This window comes from Aethalodelphis obliquidens, unplaced genomic scaffold (assembly GCF_003676395.1).
Source record: "Aethalodelphis obliquidens isolate GAN/ISIS:26980383/991018 unplaced genomic scaffold, ASM367639v1 scaffold52, whole genome shotgun sequence".
NCBI classification, from domain to species: domain Eukaryota; kingdom Metazoa; phylum Chordata; class Mammalia; order Artiodactyla; family Delphinidae; genus Aethalodelphis; species Aethalodelphis obliquidens.
In genome coordinates, this window is record NW_020837996.1 from 2,375,789 (window position 1) to 2,390,827 (window position 15,039).

At 51.9% G+C, this 15,039-nt stretch overlaps 1 protein-coding gene across 2 annotated transcripts; it reads left to right on the forward strand.

Annotated features, from left to right (window-relative positions):
* The first annotated feature begins 102 nt into the window (after positions 1 to 102).
* STC2 (stanniocalcin 2) lies at positions 103 to 14,406 on the forward strand. Of its 2 annotated transcripts, none has more exons than XM_027084274.1 (4): positions 103 to 582; positions 2,647 to 2,789; positions 5,582 to 5,793; positions 10,847 to 14,406. In XM_027084274.1, the coding sequence occupies exons 1-4, from the start codon at positions 432 to 434 to the stop codon at positions 11,247 to 11,249; spliced, it is 909 nt and encodes a 302-aa protein (XP_026940075.1). In that variant the 5' UTR covers positions 103 to 431; the 3' UTR covers positions 11,250 to 14,406. The 2 variants fall into 2 exon arrangements, with proteins under 2 accessions (XP_026940075.1, XP_026940074.1); XM_027084273.1 differs by having other exon boundaries at positions 194 to 582; positions 10,811 to 14,406.
* Positions 14,407 to 15,039: the final 633 nt, after the last annotated feature.

Here is a 15,039-nt window from a genome sequence, read left to right on the forward strand (position 1 = left end):
TGGCCGCCGCCAGGTCTGCAACTTTGTCAGGCGCTCCCAGCGGCGCTCGGTTTCCTCCCGTAGTAGTTGGGCACAGGCCACGCCTCCCGACCGTGTTGTCAAACGGGCGGGGGTCTCGGATTGGTCCAGCCGCCGGGACAACACCTGCTCGACTCCTTCATTCAAGTGACACCAGAGCTTCCAGGGATATTTGAGGCACCATCCCTGCCACTGCCGGGCACTCGCGGCGCCGCTAACGGCCTGGTCACATGCTCTCCAGAGAGCTACGGGAGGGCGCTGGGTAACCTCTATCCGAGCCGCGGCCGCAAGGAGGGAAAAGGCGAGCGAGGAGGAAGAGTGGGAGGAGGAGGGGAAGCGGCGAAGGAGGAGGAAGAGGAGGAGGGGAGCACAAAGAATCCAGGTCTCCGGGCGGGAGGTTTACACCAAGAACCATGTGTGCCGAGCGGCTGCGCCAGTTCGTGACCCTGGCTTTGGTGTTGGCTACCTTCGACCCGGCGCGAGGGACCGACGCCACCAATCCGCCCGAAGGCCCCCAAGACAGGGGATCCCAGCAGAAAGGCCGCCTGTCCTTGCAGAACACAGGTAAGTGCGTGCGCCCCAGCGGCGGGGAGCTGCTGGGAGAAGACACCCGGCACCCACGCAGAGCGCCCCGGGCGCTTCGCCCGGAACTGGGCGCCCACCCTGGGCCGCGCAAACTCTTGGGGTGGCGTAGGACGTGCAAAGGAAAGCGCGAGGCAAAGCGAGGTCCGCGCCGGGCTCCGCGCGCCCGGAATCCGCACGTGCTGGCAGGGTGATGAAATGGCTGGGGCAGGACTTGTTGCTGTCCTCCCTGGGTCGAGGGTAAGTGAAGCAGCGTCTGACGCGGCCAGTGCCGGCTCCGGAGTCCCCGGTCCGGTTCAAAGCTCCCTGCTCCATCCTGACCGGCTTGCGGGAGGCACGGAGGGTCCCCGGAGCGGGGCTGCGCCCTGAAGCCGGAGAACTTCTCTTCCCAGCCGGCGGGCCGCGGCAGGACCGCTTCTCCCCTTCCTCAAAAGATGCCCGACATCCGAGAACTTTGTAGGCGAGACAAATTGCATTTTGAACTTTCCCCTTAGGGGGCATTCCTTTCGGAAGGGGTAGGGGCGGGTGGCGCAAAAGCGTACCTCTGCGGTGCTGCCGCCGTCCCCCGCTCCAGGGCAGGTCAGCAAGGGAAGAAATGGTGACACGGCCCGAACCGTGCGCCGCAGCTGCTTGACCGGCTCTCCGCTCACCCACAAGCTGCCGAGCACAGCCAGGCGTGCAGGGCTCGGGGCTGGCCCTTTTCCCAGCCTCCTGGAGAGGAAGAAAATCTGCCTACAGCTCCTTCGCTCTTCACGGCCCTCCTTTTATTTAGGGGGCCTGCGAAACCGGGGGCGGCGTGCGTGCGCTCACCGCACGAGCAGGAATGCACGAGTGCCCATTAGCGACGCCCGGAGCGCGTGAATCGCGGCCCTGCGCGCTCCTGGCCGGCGCGCCGGGGCCGCGCGTGGGGTCATCCGGGAGTCTCCCACCTCCATAGGCAGGTGCCAGCACCCGCGGCCCGCGCCCCGCTCATCCTAGGACCCTCGCCCACCCTCTCCTCAGGGAAAGTCCCAGAGCTTTCCCTGAGAATCGAACGTGATTTTCGCTAGTTGGTGACCCTCAATAAATACACGCCCCTCATTCTCTCCGCAGATTTAATCTGAATGTGGATTATCTCCTCCGACCCCGCCCTTCTTCCAAAATATACTTTTCTGATGTAATTTTGTGGTTGGTTTAAGTCAAGGAATTGGGTAGGGGGAGGGAAGGAAGACAGGCTTTGCGCGCGGCAGCCTGACAGTTAACTCCCTCTCAGCCTGTCCTTTCACAGAGACGAATTAGAGCCACATTCTGCGAAGGGGGGCAGCAAACTCCCGGGTCGCGGGAATTCTAGGGGATGAAGCGTCACCTCACCCCGGATCTCTGTTTAAAAGGAGCCTCTAACTGCGAAGGTTGCATTTCTGCAGACGAGCCCCCATCTGACTCTATCCCCGAGCCTGCTTGCAAACCGCAGCTTCCCCAGCCTGGTATTTTTAATGCGGACGGTTTGGAGGCACTGCCTTAATAGGAATTTTGTTTTGATTTTTAGATGTTGAATCATAAAGCTGAATTGAAACTGCTTTTTGGACGCTTTCATTTGGGGGTCAGGAAGGAAATGGCCTTCATTTAATAGCAGCAGCTCCATCCAAGTAGAGAAGGGTATTTCATTGATGAAGTACAGAAAGGAAAGAGCAAGCGGATGGGTTGAAATTTTATTTTTGTCTGTGGGTTTAGAAAGCTGAAATATCTTATGCTTTCGGACTAAGTATTCCCACCAATACTTTAATAAGATGAGAAGGATGAAAAATGGAGTGTTCAGACCTACCCTCTGATGGCGACTTTCGCAATGTAGGTTTGGCTAATTTTTTTACAAATATTTACAAATACGTTTTCATAAGTAGATGAAGTGATGAAATTTTCTTTCCCTGGTTTTTTAGATCCCGAAATAGTCACTCCTCACTTTTTCTCTTAAATCTTCTTTTAGTCATTACTTGTATTTCAACCCGCCTCTCTGCACTCCCCAGCGTGGCTGAGAATTTTGAATATGATTGTATGTAATTCTCATTTTAGCGGAAATCCAGCACTGCTTGGTCAACGCTGGCGACGTGGGGTGTGGCGTGTTTGAATGTTTCGAGAACAACTCTTGCGAGATACGGGGCTTACATGGAATCTGCATGACTTTTCTGCACAACGCTGGAAAATTCGACGCCCAGGTAAAAAAACATATTGAGCGCCAAGAATGTTTTGTGTTAGCGTAGCGTGATCGAAACGTTCGTTGGAAAGACTTGTTAACAGATTTTCTTAGCTGATGGTCATGGTGGGTTTTAGCACTTGCCAGAGACCTTCTAGGTGAGCAGCAGACTGCCCATGACTCCCCACTCCACTCCTGGAGTTCAGCTTTCTGGACCTGTCATGTAGGCTAAATCCTTCTCCACTCTTCAACTGTGTCTCCACACACAGAGTGGAATGGAGACCAAGTTGAACACTTATCTGAGGATCCTTAGCAGAGAAGACAGAAGTCATAATAAATAATAAACACCTTCTAAGGGACACCTAAGGATGTCTGGCTACCCAGAACCCAGTCTGCGAGGCCCATCACATTTAGGAGCGTAGGGTGAGGGGGGAAGGGCAGGGACTCCAACTGACCATGCCGAAAGCTATTTTCAAGAATAAAAGAGACACAAAATTTGTAGAAATTCATCGTCTCCTAGAGGGCATGTGGCGGACTTCCCTGGAGGCGCAGTGGTTAAGAATCCATCTGCCAATGCAGAGGACATGGGTTCAATCCCTGGTCAGGGAAGATCCCCCATGCCGCGGAGCAGCTAAGCCCGTGCGCCACAACTACTGAGCCTGCGCTCTAGAGCCCACGAGCCACAGCTACTGAAGCCCGCACGCCTAGAGCCTGTGCTCCGCAACAAGAGAAGCCCCCGCTCACCGCAACTAGAGAAAGCCCACGCGCAGCAAGAAAGACCCAACGCAGCCAAAAATAAATAAACAAATAAATAAATTCTGAGGGCATGTGGGCAGGTAGCATGGATAAATCAGGGCCTTCAGAAGAGCAGACTTTTCTCCCTCCTAAGTAGCAGATCCTCCTTTCCCAACCCGAAAAGTCGGAACCCTGAATGAGTCCTGCTCTATATAATAAATATAGTCAGGGCGCCTGACCCACTTCAGTTATCCCAGGGTCCCCAGGGTAAAGCCCAGTTGCTGTGTGGGCGGGAAATGAACCCAACAAGCAACTTCATGGCTCCAGTACCCACGATCCAAACACGTTTCCGATGGAGTGTAGCGTTAGGCTCATCTCCTTCATGTCCTCCCCAGCCCACATGTGCACTATGAAGTGCCCTGTAGTTGTTACAGACGTCCTCTCCCATTTCACTGGCGAGCCATGACAGTGTTCGGATGAGGCCAACAGTTTAGGTGTGATTTATGGACATCGCCAGTCACCGTGTACTGACATCCTGTAGAGAGCCTGACAAAGCAACGCCTGGGAACCAGAAAGCAATGTGACGGGGCTGGCAGCTTCCCCTACAGAGGATGTGGGGTGGCAGCAGGGGAAACAGAAACCGGGGAAGGAAAGAGGAGTAGAACGTTTGAACTCCTTGAGACTCCCGAATAAAGCATCCCTTCTGGATTAACTGGAATTAGGAAACGTACTAGGAAATCCGGAGGAAAGATGTGTGTTTCAGGGCAATCCCACAGGATGTCAGGGAAGAATACCAAGAACGTATTACTGCAGCCCTCGCATAAATTAATCTTCCTTTTTTCTCTCAACCAACAGCAGTATGTTCTCAAGTTAGGAGCATCCCTTTCAAGTCAGAACTCAGGCCATAACTACTTAATAAACTGGCACACCCTACCCTCCATCCTATTTGGCTCCCACTGGAGAGTCAGAGGAAAGGGGGCTACGGGGAGGTGGGTTTTCAGTGATCAGACACTATCTGTAGACATTTCAACTGCTTCTAAAGGAGAGAACTGAAATAAACATGCTGGCTGGCTTCCCACTTCCAACCTAAACCCATTTACTTTCTCAACTCCGGTACGTCCGGGCCTGTCTAAAAAACAGGGGGTGACCTCTCCAACAACAGCTTGTTTCTATAGTAAGCGGGGTGCAGGGATCCCTGGGTAGGTATCCCACAGTGCCTCTCTGCCCCGAGAGGTTGATAAGGGAGCTGCCGGCCCGGGCTCGCCGCCACACCCCGAACAGCTGTCTCCTTTCTAGGATAAGAGCGATCTAATGGGGTTGCCAAGAAAGAGGACTGTAGGCCAGATGTATGCCTGGCTGCCTTCGCCACTCGGAGGCTGGGAGCATGGGGGAGGGGCCGTCAGTCGGGCAGTTCAGGCCCCAGATGCTGCCAGGCAGTGTGCCAGGCGGGCCTTTTAGAGGCAATAACCCTAACAGTTTCAAGGAGTCGAATTGCTTTCAAAAAGGAAAAAGAATGCTCCTCCTTAAAGGCTAGGAGGAGACAAGAGAGAGTATGGGCTGGGGGTGGCAGGAGGCACTGAGACAGAGAAGGGAGGCCCAGCTAGCACCGGATCTTGACATCCCTAGAAGGAACGAGGGGAGAGATGTGAGATTTGGACAAGCAGGCACCTTCTACTTGAGAAAAACTCCTGCTGAGCGCCACCAAGGAGTTCTGGATTTATGCCTGGCCAAATTCCCCTCTGTGTTCCAGAAGCGTTGCCACCAAACAGCCAAGAGTGGGCCGCCTTGAGGATGGAGGGTCATGGGTGGCCCAGGACCAGGAAGGCTAGCAGAGCGCGCCAGGAGGAAGGAGGCCGATGCGTCTGTCTCCCGAATGCGGGGGTATCACGTCCCTCTGGACGGACCTCCTGATGTAGCCTCAGCCTGTCACCTGCCAGGCTGTCTGTGTGCGGCAGGGCCTTGGAGTTCAGTTGTCAGAAAAATCCTTTGTAAGCCCAGAAAGGGTAAAAAAGTCGAAGTGTGTAACAAGGACTGGTCTCTTCCGCCCCCCTCTCCCTCCGCTGTCCCCTCTGCTCTCAGGGCAAGTCCTTCATCAAAGATGCCTTGAAGTGTAAGGCCCACGCTCTGCGGCACAGATTCGGCTGCATAAGCCGGAAGTGCCCGGCCATCAAGGAGATGGTGTTCCAGTTACAGCGGGAATGCTACCTCAAGCACGACCTGTGCTCTGCCGCCCAGGAGAACACCCGGGTGATGGTGGAGATGATCCACTTCAAGGATTTACTGCTGCACGAGTGAGTGCTGCCCTCTGGGGGCAGGGGGCTGGGGGGGAACGGAATGGTGCAACTAGGATAGAGGGAGGGGAGGCCTGCTGGGGCTGGAGGAGAGTCTTCCTCAGTTTGAGGGGCTGGCTTGTACAGGCTGAACTCTCCTGTCAAACTGGGAAGGCTGTGGTTTACCTCAGAAAGCTGCGCACTGACTCCCTGGGAGTCCCCTTCCAGCTGGCCTTCAGGAAAAGCAAAAGAAATTTCCACCATCGGTTTCCAAATCCTAAGCAGTAGCCACAGGAAATCTTTTCACCGAGCGTGAGATGTGTAGAATTCGGAAATACCTTTCGTCTTCCCCTCAGCCGAGATCCCAACGGTGCTGAGTGTTCCAGGTAGCCGTGCAGGTGCCCCGGCGGATGGCCAAGAGCTGATAATATATACTGAGCATGTACTAAGTGCCAGGTATTGTGCTAAGGGCTTCATATGCATTTTTCACTTGATCCACATGACAGCGCCGTGAGCTGGGTACCATTCTCATCTCCATTTTACAGATGAGAAAACTGAGGTTCACTGCGGTAAAGGTCTCACAGACAATGAAAGGCAAAGCCAGGATAAGGAGCCAGGCGGTCGGGCTCCAGGACTTACACCCTTACAAACCAATCGCTTTTTTTCCTGCCTCCATAAGCTCTCCTTTCCTTTAGAAGGTCCGAATCACCTCCTCTAACATTAACGCCCTCCCAGAGAAAATGCAAAACAAATGACAAAAACTTTAATCAGCTAAACGCCTTTGTGCCAAAGTGAGGAAATAGGAACGTACTTATCGGAAGACTTGCAATTCGATCATAAACCCAGGACGTCTCCTTCCTTAAAAAACATCCCTATAGGATCCTAAATTTTGCAGAGTAGTAAAGCATGTGGGTACATAGTTGCTTCTAACACAGTAGCCCCTGAAGGTTACAATGGCGCCTTCTTTGGGGACTTAGAAAGGAAGCTACTAGCTAAGCAGCCCAGTACAAGTCATAGCACTGTTAGTCTTTACACAGTGACTCGTTGAGCCAAATCAGTACAATTTTATGAACTCTTGCTCCTTAGTTTGTGCCATGGCCTTCCCCAGCTATGTCGCTAAACAGGCCACTCCCCACCCCCACATACACCACTTAGATCACAGAGGACAGCAACCGTCACCTGTCACTTTCCACTTGATTATGAGGCTCTAGGTATGTTGCAGCACCCCTTGGTGCGGTGTTAGAATTATAAGATTCACCGTGAATCTCTGCCAGCAGCTCTTGCCAAGAGCAAACCGATGTGGCTTTTCCTTGAGTTACACTAATGCTTGATAAAATATTTTCTATTCTTCCAAATCCCTAGAGAAAAACAAAGCAACAATAACATCAACAACAATAGCAATAACAAAAACTGTCCTTTTCTCAGTGGGCCAGGCCCTTTGGCCAGAGACTTTGCCTGGATTATCTCACTTATCTTTCCCAACAGTGCCACAAGCCAGAGAATACTGTCCCCATATAACAGAGGACGAAAGTGAAGCTAAGTGGTTAAAGGTCTTACTCTGAGGTTCAATTCCTACTCTTCAACTTGGGAATTGGTGATTCTGAAGCCAGTTGTCGGGAATAGACCTCAAACCTCCTTGTAACCTAGGCTGCGTTCTCCCCCCCAGACCAGCTAAAGGCTCAGTGGTCCCCAAATGTGGCGGGATTTTTCCCTTTTCTTAGAAACAGCCCCATTACACTGGCAAAGCACTGTGAAATTTCCTTCCTTCAAGGTGCCCCTGCAAGAGGCAGACACCCCATGACTGAGAAACTCATGAAGTTCCTTTGTCCTCGGCCCACTGTCATCCTTTAGAGATAGTTTGTTGGCCTCAAGCGTGGAGGACGGGGCACTAGTTTTTAATTCTATGGTACCTTCTTGGAGCCAAGAAGGCTTTATCTTTCTGGAGAAACGTCTTCTGTGGGGAAACTGAAGGTTTTGAGGTTTTTTGCCACCCTCCCCACCTTGAATTTAAGGAGAGGGAAAGTACTGTGGCTTTCTGACATCTCCTCTACGGAAACACGGTCCATGGGGCAACGGGACCCTGACTTCCAAAGGACTCCTTACATCATTTAGAGCCAACACATAGCCCCCACCCAGGCCTGCTCTGGAAATGCTGGTGGTCCATCCCGAAAGCAACCCTGGGCCATTTTCTCAAATTCTCAGTGTGGCTGCCTACAAGTCATCTTGCCTCCTGCTAAGCCGGCACCCCTAGCTCCCCACAAATCCCCACTACCTTCCCTTCTGAAGCCACGACTACACACTGCGTCCCCTAGTACTTCAAGCTGAACTGAGGTTTTTGTTTTTTAACTATCTGAACTGATTTGGGCACAAAAGATCCCATCAGTCCCCAAATATCAAGAAGACCATTTAAGAATGTGTGACACTGGCCACAGATAAGAAAATGAAAACTGAATTTGCTCTTCCCTCTAGAGAGGAGGAAATCATAGTCACTCCAGAATGCACGTCACCCGCATCCCTCAACCTGATCCTCATTCACCCCAAAACACGTTCAGTTAAAAGGACTTCCTTCAAACCCTCCGCTCCCCTCACCCCTTCCCATCCCACTTCCTCCATATCAACGGCTTGGCCACCACACACCCTGTCACTGAGTGCTGGCAGCCTCCAGCCACGTCCCGCTCCAAGTATTTTAAAAAATCTTTTAGCCTTGCTGACTCCCAGTGGAGAGAGCTGGGCTTTGTCATTAGACACGGGCTGAGCTAGCAGCCGGAGAAGGCACCATGCCAGCTCGAAACAAGCTTGGATGAACACACAGCCCTCCCCACAGTTCACAGCTTTCTCCCCAGCCGACAGCGCTGAGGGCAGAAGAGAGCGTGGGCTAGCCTTCCGGGACCGCCTCGGGATTCGGAGAGCTCATCTGGTGGGCAGGACGCCCTGGCGAAGGAGGCCAAGAGGCAGTCTGTGCATTCCCAAGAGGGCCCTCCCCTTACTCTGGGGAAAGAAACGCGAAGGAGAGCGTCCCAAAAGGACAGATGCTCAGCCTCCTCGATTTGCCCATCTAGCCCCACGGGGTGGCAGGTAGGATCAGATGCTAAAATCCCGATGCTGCTCTAGCAGATATACTCGGTGACCCTGACCTCCCTGAGGCAGTCAGTTGCTAGTTTTCAAAAGATGGAAGGAAACAGACCTGCAGGGAGCATGTCCCTTGTGTTGCCCCTTGCCCTCATCTCTTAACTCAAGCAGCCTTGGGTCATTGCTGTCCTCGTCACGGTTAGGGGCCTGCCTTAGCGAGTTCCAGCACCCTGCCCATCGGCCGTGCCCAGACTCTCTGACTCTGAAGGCATCAAGGAGGACTTAAAAGGCAGCTTGATCTCTATCAGCCAAAACAGTCCTCCTCTCCACTCTCAGCCCAGCCCCAGGCCTTCCCAGCCCAGAAGCTTCCAAAGCCACTTTCACACACACACACACACACCCGCCTCGTCTCCTTTTTTACATCGATGAAATGAGGACAGTTCACTCAATTACAACTTGAGGACTAATTCATAAAAATGGCAGTAAACTACTTCACAAGTCTCAAAACACAATCTGCTCTTCCTGCTTGGCGACAACTGTCAACTTGCAGAGAAAAGATTAAATGGGCTATAATGCAGCCCCCCAGGTGGTCCAGGCTCACAGAGGAAAAAAATTCTTCTTTTCTTCTTCTTACAAATGATCTCATGTTCCAGAGTGATTTCCTGCCCAAAGGGATGGCCCAGAGCTTCCATGTTCCTGATCAGAGATAGCCAGAAATTCTGCCAGTGAGGACTGCTTAAGAAAGCTGGTTAGCCACGTGGAACACTCCATACCCCTCTCCCGCCTTGGGGATCTTAAAAAGGCCAGTGAGTGGGCCAGGACCGCCCATTGTCGGGGGGTACCTTTTGCCAGCTGGGCCCCAAAATATAAGAAGCAGGCACACTGCTCCAGTTGTCTGCACACACCTCCCACCCTCAGGAGGAAGGTTTGCATGACGTGGTCATCCAGCACTTTCCTAAAGAACACCCCGGGGCAGCTGGGATGGCCTGAGCAACTGGCCCTCCCCTTGGGATCCCAGCATGCTTATTTCACAGACAGCTGGCTCTCGTCCCAAGCACGTAGACCCCTGTCAGCCAGCTCTCCCCTCCCTCATCTCCCGTTGTGGGGAAGCCCAGACTGGAAGCATAGAGGTGCTTAGACAGCCACTCCCCCACCTCGGCCTCTGCTACCAAGGAGCGGAAGAGCTCTGTGGGAATTCACATCCCCCCACCCTTCTCTGCCTGTTCCGGACTCCTCCAGATACAGAAGAGAGTGCACCCAGAAACTTCCCAAAACACCCTTTATCACCATGAGCCCAAACCAGGGGCAAACACGGACTATGGGTTAGATGGTGTTTTGGGATCCTCACGTACAAAGCTCACCTAGGAGAAGGATACCCAGCGCAAAGCCAGCCAACCTCGCTTCCCTGCCATAAACACTCCTCAGTTTGGTATTTAAGGCCCTTCACCATTTGCCTAAGTATTCCACTGGCTCCAAGACCCAGCTCCACTCCTGCTAAAACCCTCCTAGTTAGCACACCCTAAACAGACCCGGAGCTCCCCTGCCGTCTTATTCACACAGCTGGCATTCTTGCCCCCCCTCCCCAGAGATTCTTCCTAGACTTCTAGCATATGCACCTGTGAATTGTCCCTGGCCCTTTTATTTGTGCATGGCATGCGGGATCTTAGTTCCCCAGCCAGGGATCGAACCCGGCCCCCTGCAGTGGAAGCGCGGCTTCCTAACCACAGGACCACCAGGGAAGTCCCTCACTGGCCCTTCATCTTGTGGTAGGCTCTCTCCCCAGCCTCCAGTTCTCTCCAATGCCTGGCATGGGGCCCAGTACATAATGGCCACCCAGTCCATGTTGGTTGAGACCAGTACTCCAAAGAATAGGCTTCAGGTAGTTCCAGAAAGATCGTCCACCAAACCAAACCCAAGCCAAGCGTTGGTCACGTCCCTCCCCCCGGTATATCGGTCCTGCCCTCTGCAGGCGTACCGCATCCTGGGTCTCTCTCTCAATCTCCAGACCCTACGTGGACCTGGTGAACCTGCTGCTGACCTGTGGGGAGGAGGTGAAGGAGGCCATCACGCACAGCGTCCAGGCTCAGTGTGAGCAGAACTGGGGAAGTCTGTGCTCCATCTTGAGTTTCTGCACGTCGGCCATCCAGAGGCCTCCCACGGCGCCTCCCGAGCGCCAGCTCCAGGGCCACAGGGCCAAGGTCTCCAGGGGCCACCACGGCGAAGCAGGTCACCACCTCTCGGAGCCCAGCAGTCAGGAGACCCGCCGAGGTGCCAAGGGCGAGCGAGGTAGCAAGAGCCACGCAAACACCCACACCCGGGGCAGAGCGGCCGGCCACGGGGCCCAGGGAACTTCTGGAAGCAGCGAGTGGGAGGATGAACAGTCTGAGTATTCTGATATCCGGAGGTGAAACGAAAGGCCCGGCCGGGAAATCTTTCCTCCACGCCGTCCATTTTCTTCTCTCTGGACATTCCAAAACATTTGCCATTAAAGAGGGGGGATGTCACACGCAGGATGTGATGGGGATTGCGGACTTGATGGAGGTGTATGTAAGCGGCATGGACAGGTGAAGCGGAGACTCCCTGGGCGGCAGCGAGGGCTCGGTTGTGCCCGCTGGGTCCCGCACCGGCACATCCCGAAGGGAGGGAGCTACCCGGCGTCCTCATTGCAACTTTGCCTTCTTTCCATCCGCGGAGCCCCTGGGCGGCAGCCTGCGGTTCCCTCTGCTGTGGGAGGCGATGGGGAGGGGCGGGGGTGACCCCCGGGGCTGGATCGCGGCCCAGACCGCAGCTTCTGGTGCTGTCTTGGTGGAGGGCAGCTGGATTCCGGTTTAGGAGTGGGTGTGAAAATCTCCCTGGGAATCGGGAGAAGGGTGGAGAGGAAGCAGGGGCCGTGTGGGTGCTTGGCCAAACCAAATCGTTTCTTGCATGGGACCTTGAGGTTTGGAGCAACTTGGGAAGGGGCGGGTGAGGGTTCTAAGTGTAATTTCTGAGCCATTGTTCTGTCTGGGGCACCCTGTCCGAGGGAGTGGCCCCTGTGTGTTTGTATTTTAACCACTGCTTCAAGTCTCGATTTCACTTTTTTTTTATTTATCCAGTTACATCTCCCTATCTGTCGTCTAAATAAATAGCTTTCAAACAAAGCCACTGGGTCATTAAAACCAGCTCAAGGGAAAACAAAAAACAACCCATCTTTGGGGGCTGAATTGTTTTTAGTGCTATTTTAAAAGGAATCAAAGAGCAGTGTAGCCGTACATCTGACGGCCTGACGTGGGCTCGTTGCCACTTAGGGCAAAGCCACACCTGGAGGAAAATGCACACGGGAGGAGTGCATTTGACAGATTGCCTTTTGCATTTCGGTATCTCTGACCCTCAGCAAGACAGATAAAGCACCGCACCCTGGATTCCATGAGGCCAAGTTGGAAAGCTGGCCTCTCCGCGCTGGAGGATGGAAAAGGGGAACACAGAAGGACTACTCAGTAATTTTCACCAAGGAATGCCGACCTTTTGCACAAATGGAGGAGACTGCTGAAAATCGCTGAGGGACGAGATTTCCCAGATCCAGATTGAAAATTTAGCAATAAGAAAAGGAGTCAGAGTAAACAAAAGAAAGGCAGAGAGGAGAGACAGAAGGAAAGATACAGGGAGAAGATTAGAACAGAAATCGTCAGCAGTGGATGTCTTGTGGTTACTGAAGAGGTTTCAGAGATAGGACTTTACTTCTCTTTCCCAACAGGCCACAAATTAAAGCTTATCCTTTCTTGCAGCCAGTACTCAGACAGGAGCCCAGTATTGCAAGGAGTGGATGGATGTGCTGGGCCAGGTCCTTCTAGAGCAGGGGTCGGCAGACCTTCTCTATAAAGGTCCAGACAGGGAATACACTGTTTTCGGTTTGGCGGGTTGCATGGTTTCTGTTGCAGCTACTCAACTAAGCCTTTGTTGCCTGAAAGCAGACATACGTAGACAACACATACCAAATAGGCTTGTCTCCATGCCATTAAAATTTTATTTAACAGGGACCCAACTGGACTTGGCACTTGGGCCTGAGTTTCCTGACTGCTGTTCTAGTGACTGGGCAAAAAAGTATGCATCCTCCATTTACATCAGCTCATAGCTTTCCCTGAAAGCAACCTGAGGCCAGAGATAAAGAAGCTAAATTTATCTACTCGAAAATGATTTGTTCCACAGAATGCCCTCACCCAAAGCACAGCTAGTGTTTATATAACCCAAATCCAATCTCACTGCTGCCAGGACACGGTGCCGGAGCGTCATTTCCCCAATCTTTCATGATCCACGTGGGAAAGAAACCATTTGGGTGTGGGGGGAGGGGGACAAAAGGCTGGGAGAAGCACCTAGAGAGAGCTAGAGCTGCAGAAAGAGGAGGAGACGGTGCACTTAATCCGGCTCTGCCCTCGGAGGGAGGAGGACCAGTGTGTCAGGCTCCGCCATGGCAACCGAACATAAACCGTGTTCGGTTTATGTTCAAGCCACGAACGTAAGCGGTGGATGCCCTCACTGCTTATGCCTTGAGAACGTGTCTCAAGCCACGCAGCACGTGGCCTGTTTTCCTTACATCACTCAAGAGCTGAAGCAATAACAAATTCTCTCGCGTCGCTGGGTCAGCTGTTCATCTGTTCGCCGGCTCCTGGGCTGGATGGGGGAAAGGCATCGCTTTTACGTTTTCCTCAGTGTAACTGTTTTACGTGTTCGCTCCTGATGTCCCATGTGTTGCTTCTATTGTAAATATGTGTCATTTGTATTTATTATCTCAGTGTTTTCCCCCAAGGCATAAAATTGCCTACTGTGTTGATTTGAACCGCCTCCCTGATCTCTGTTGTATATTTTTCATGCCACTGTTTTGTTTCTTCTCAAAAGTCAGGTAGAAATCCTTGCATTCTGGTTCCTAATGTTTTGAAGCCTACAATCGTATTTATTGCTGAGATTCTTTATCTCAAAACTGAGGAAAATCCAAATTCCTGTAAGCATGGACAGAGGCATTTGTACAATCTAAAATGTAAGCAAAGTCGTCCTTAAAAATAGGCCCTGAACTTGGGGCTTCGTACTTCATACAAATTTGCTCTTGAGCCTTCCTTTGAGGAAGGATGTGGATTCCAAATAAAGATATGATGTTTATTTTGAGCCTTGCATCTTAACAAGATGATCCAAACACCTCTCCTTTGTATCAATAAATAGTCCTGTTATTCTGAAGTGAGAGGCCTGAGTAGAGTGAAATGCTAACACTCAAAACTAAAATAGAAAACGCCAGCCCAGAGCTATAGTCATACTTTGACACACACACACACACACACACACACACACAAACACACACACGGAGAGAAATTTCAACTCGAACCAAGGAAAAGTCTTCGTTAGAACAACATGGGAAAACAATGCTTCCAGGGCCCATTTCCTAAGGAAGAACAACCCTCATCCGATCTCAACATTGGTACCACGTGAGCTTGCTAAGTCATAATATCTGTTTCTGTTATGGATTTAGGCAGCAGGACCTGTACATTGTCACATTGCATTATCTTTCTCCAAGCGTTAATAAAGGTTTTAAATAATTGACTTCCCCTTGAGTAGCGTTATTGTCTGAGAGGGCTTTGGATGGGCCAAGGGAGATGGCTGTGAGCAAGTGGGGTTTGAGTCCATTTTAAATGCTGGATGTTCAGATATCTACAAAAGAGAAACAGACTCACAGACATAGAGAACAGACTTGTGGTTGCCAAGGGGGACGGGGTTGGGGGAGGGAAGGATTGGGAGTTTGAGATAAGCAGATGCAAACTATTATATATAGGATAGATGAAAAACAAAGTCCTGGGACTTCCCTGGTGGCCTAGGGGTTAGGATTCCGGGCTTTCACTGTGGTGGCCCAGGTTCAGGGCAAGATCCTGAAAGCTGTGTGTTGCCAAAAAAAAAAAGACAAAAAAAAAAGACAACAACAAGGTCCTACTGTGTAGCACAAGGATCTATACGCAGTATCCTGTGATAAACCATAATGGAAAAGAAGATGAAAAGAGAATATATATTATATGTATAATTGAGTCACCTTGCTGTACAGCAGAGATTAACACCACATTGTAAATCAACTATACTTCAATAAAGATTTTTTTTAAATTCTGGATGTTCAGTTTACAGGGAGGGGAACCCAGGGAAGAAGACCGCCCTGGGCTTCTCCTCCATCACAGGGACTCTGTTCAA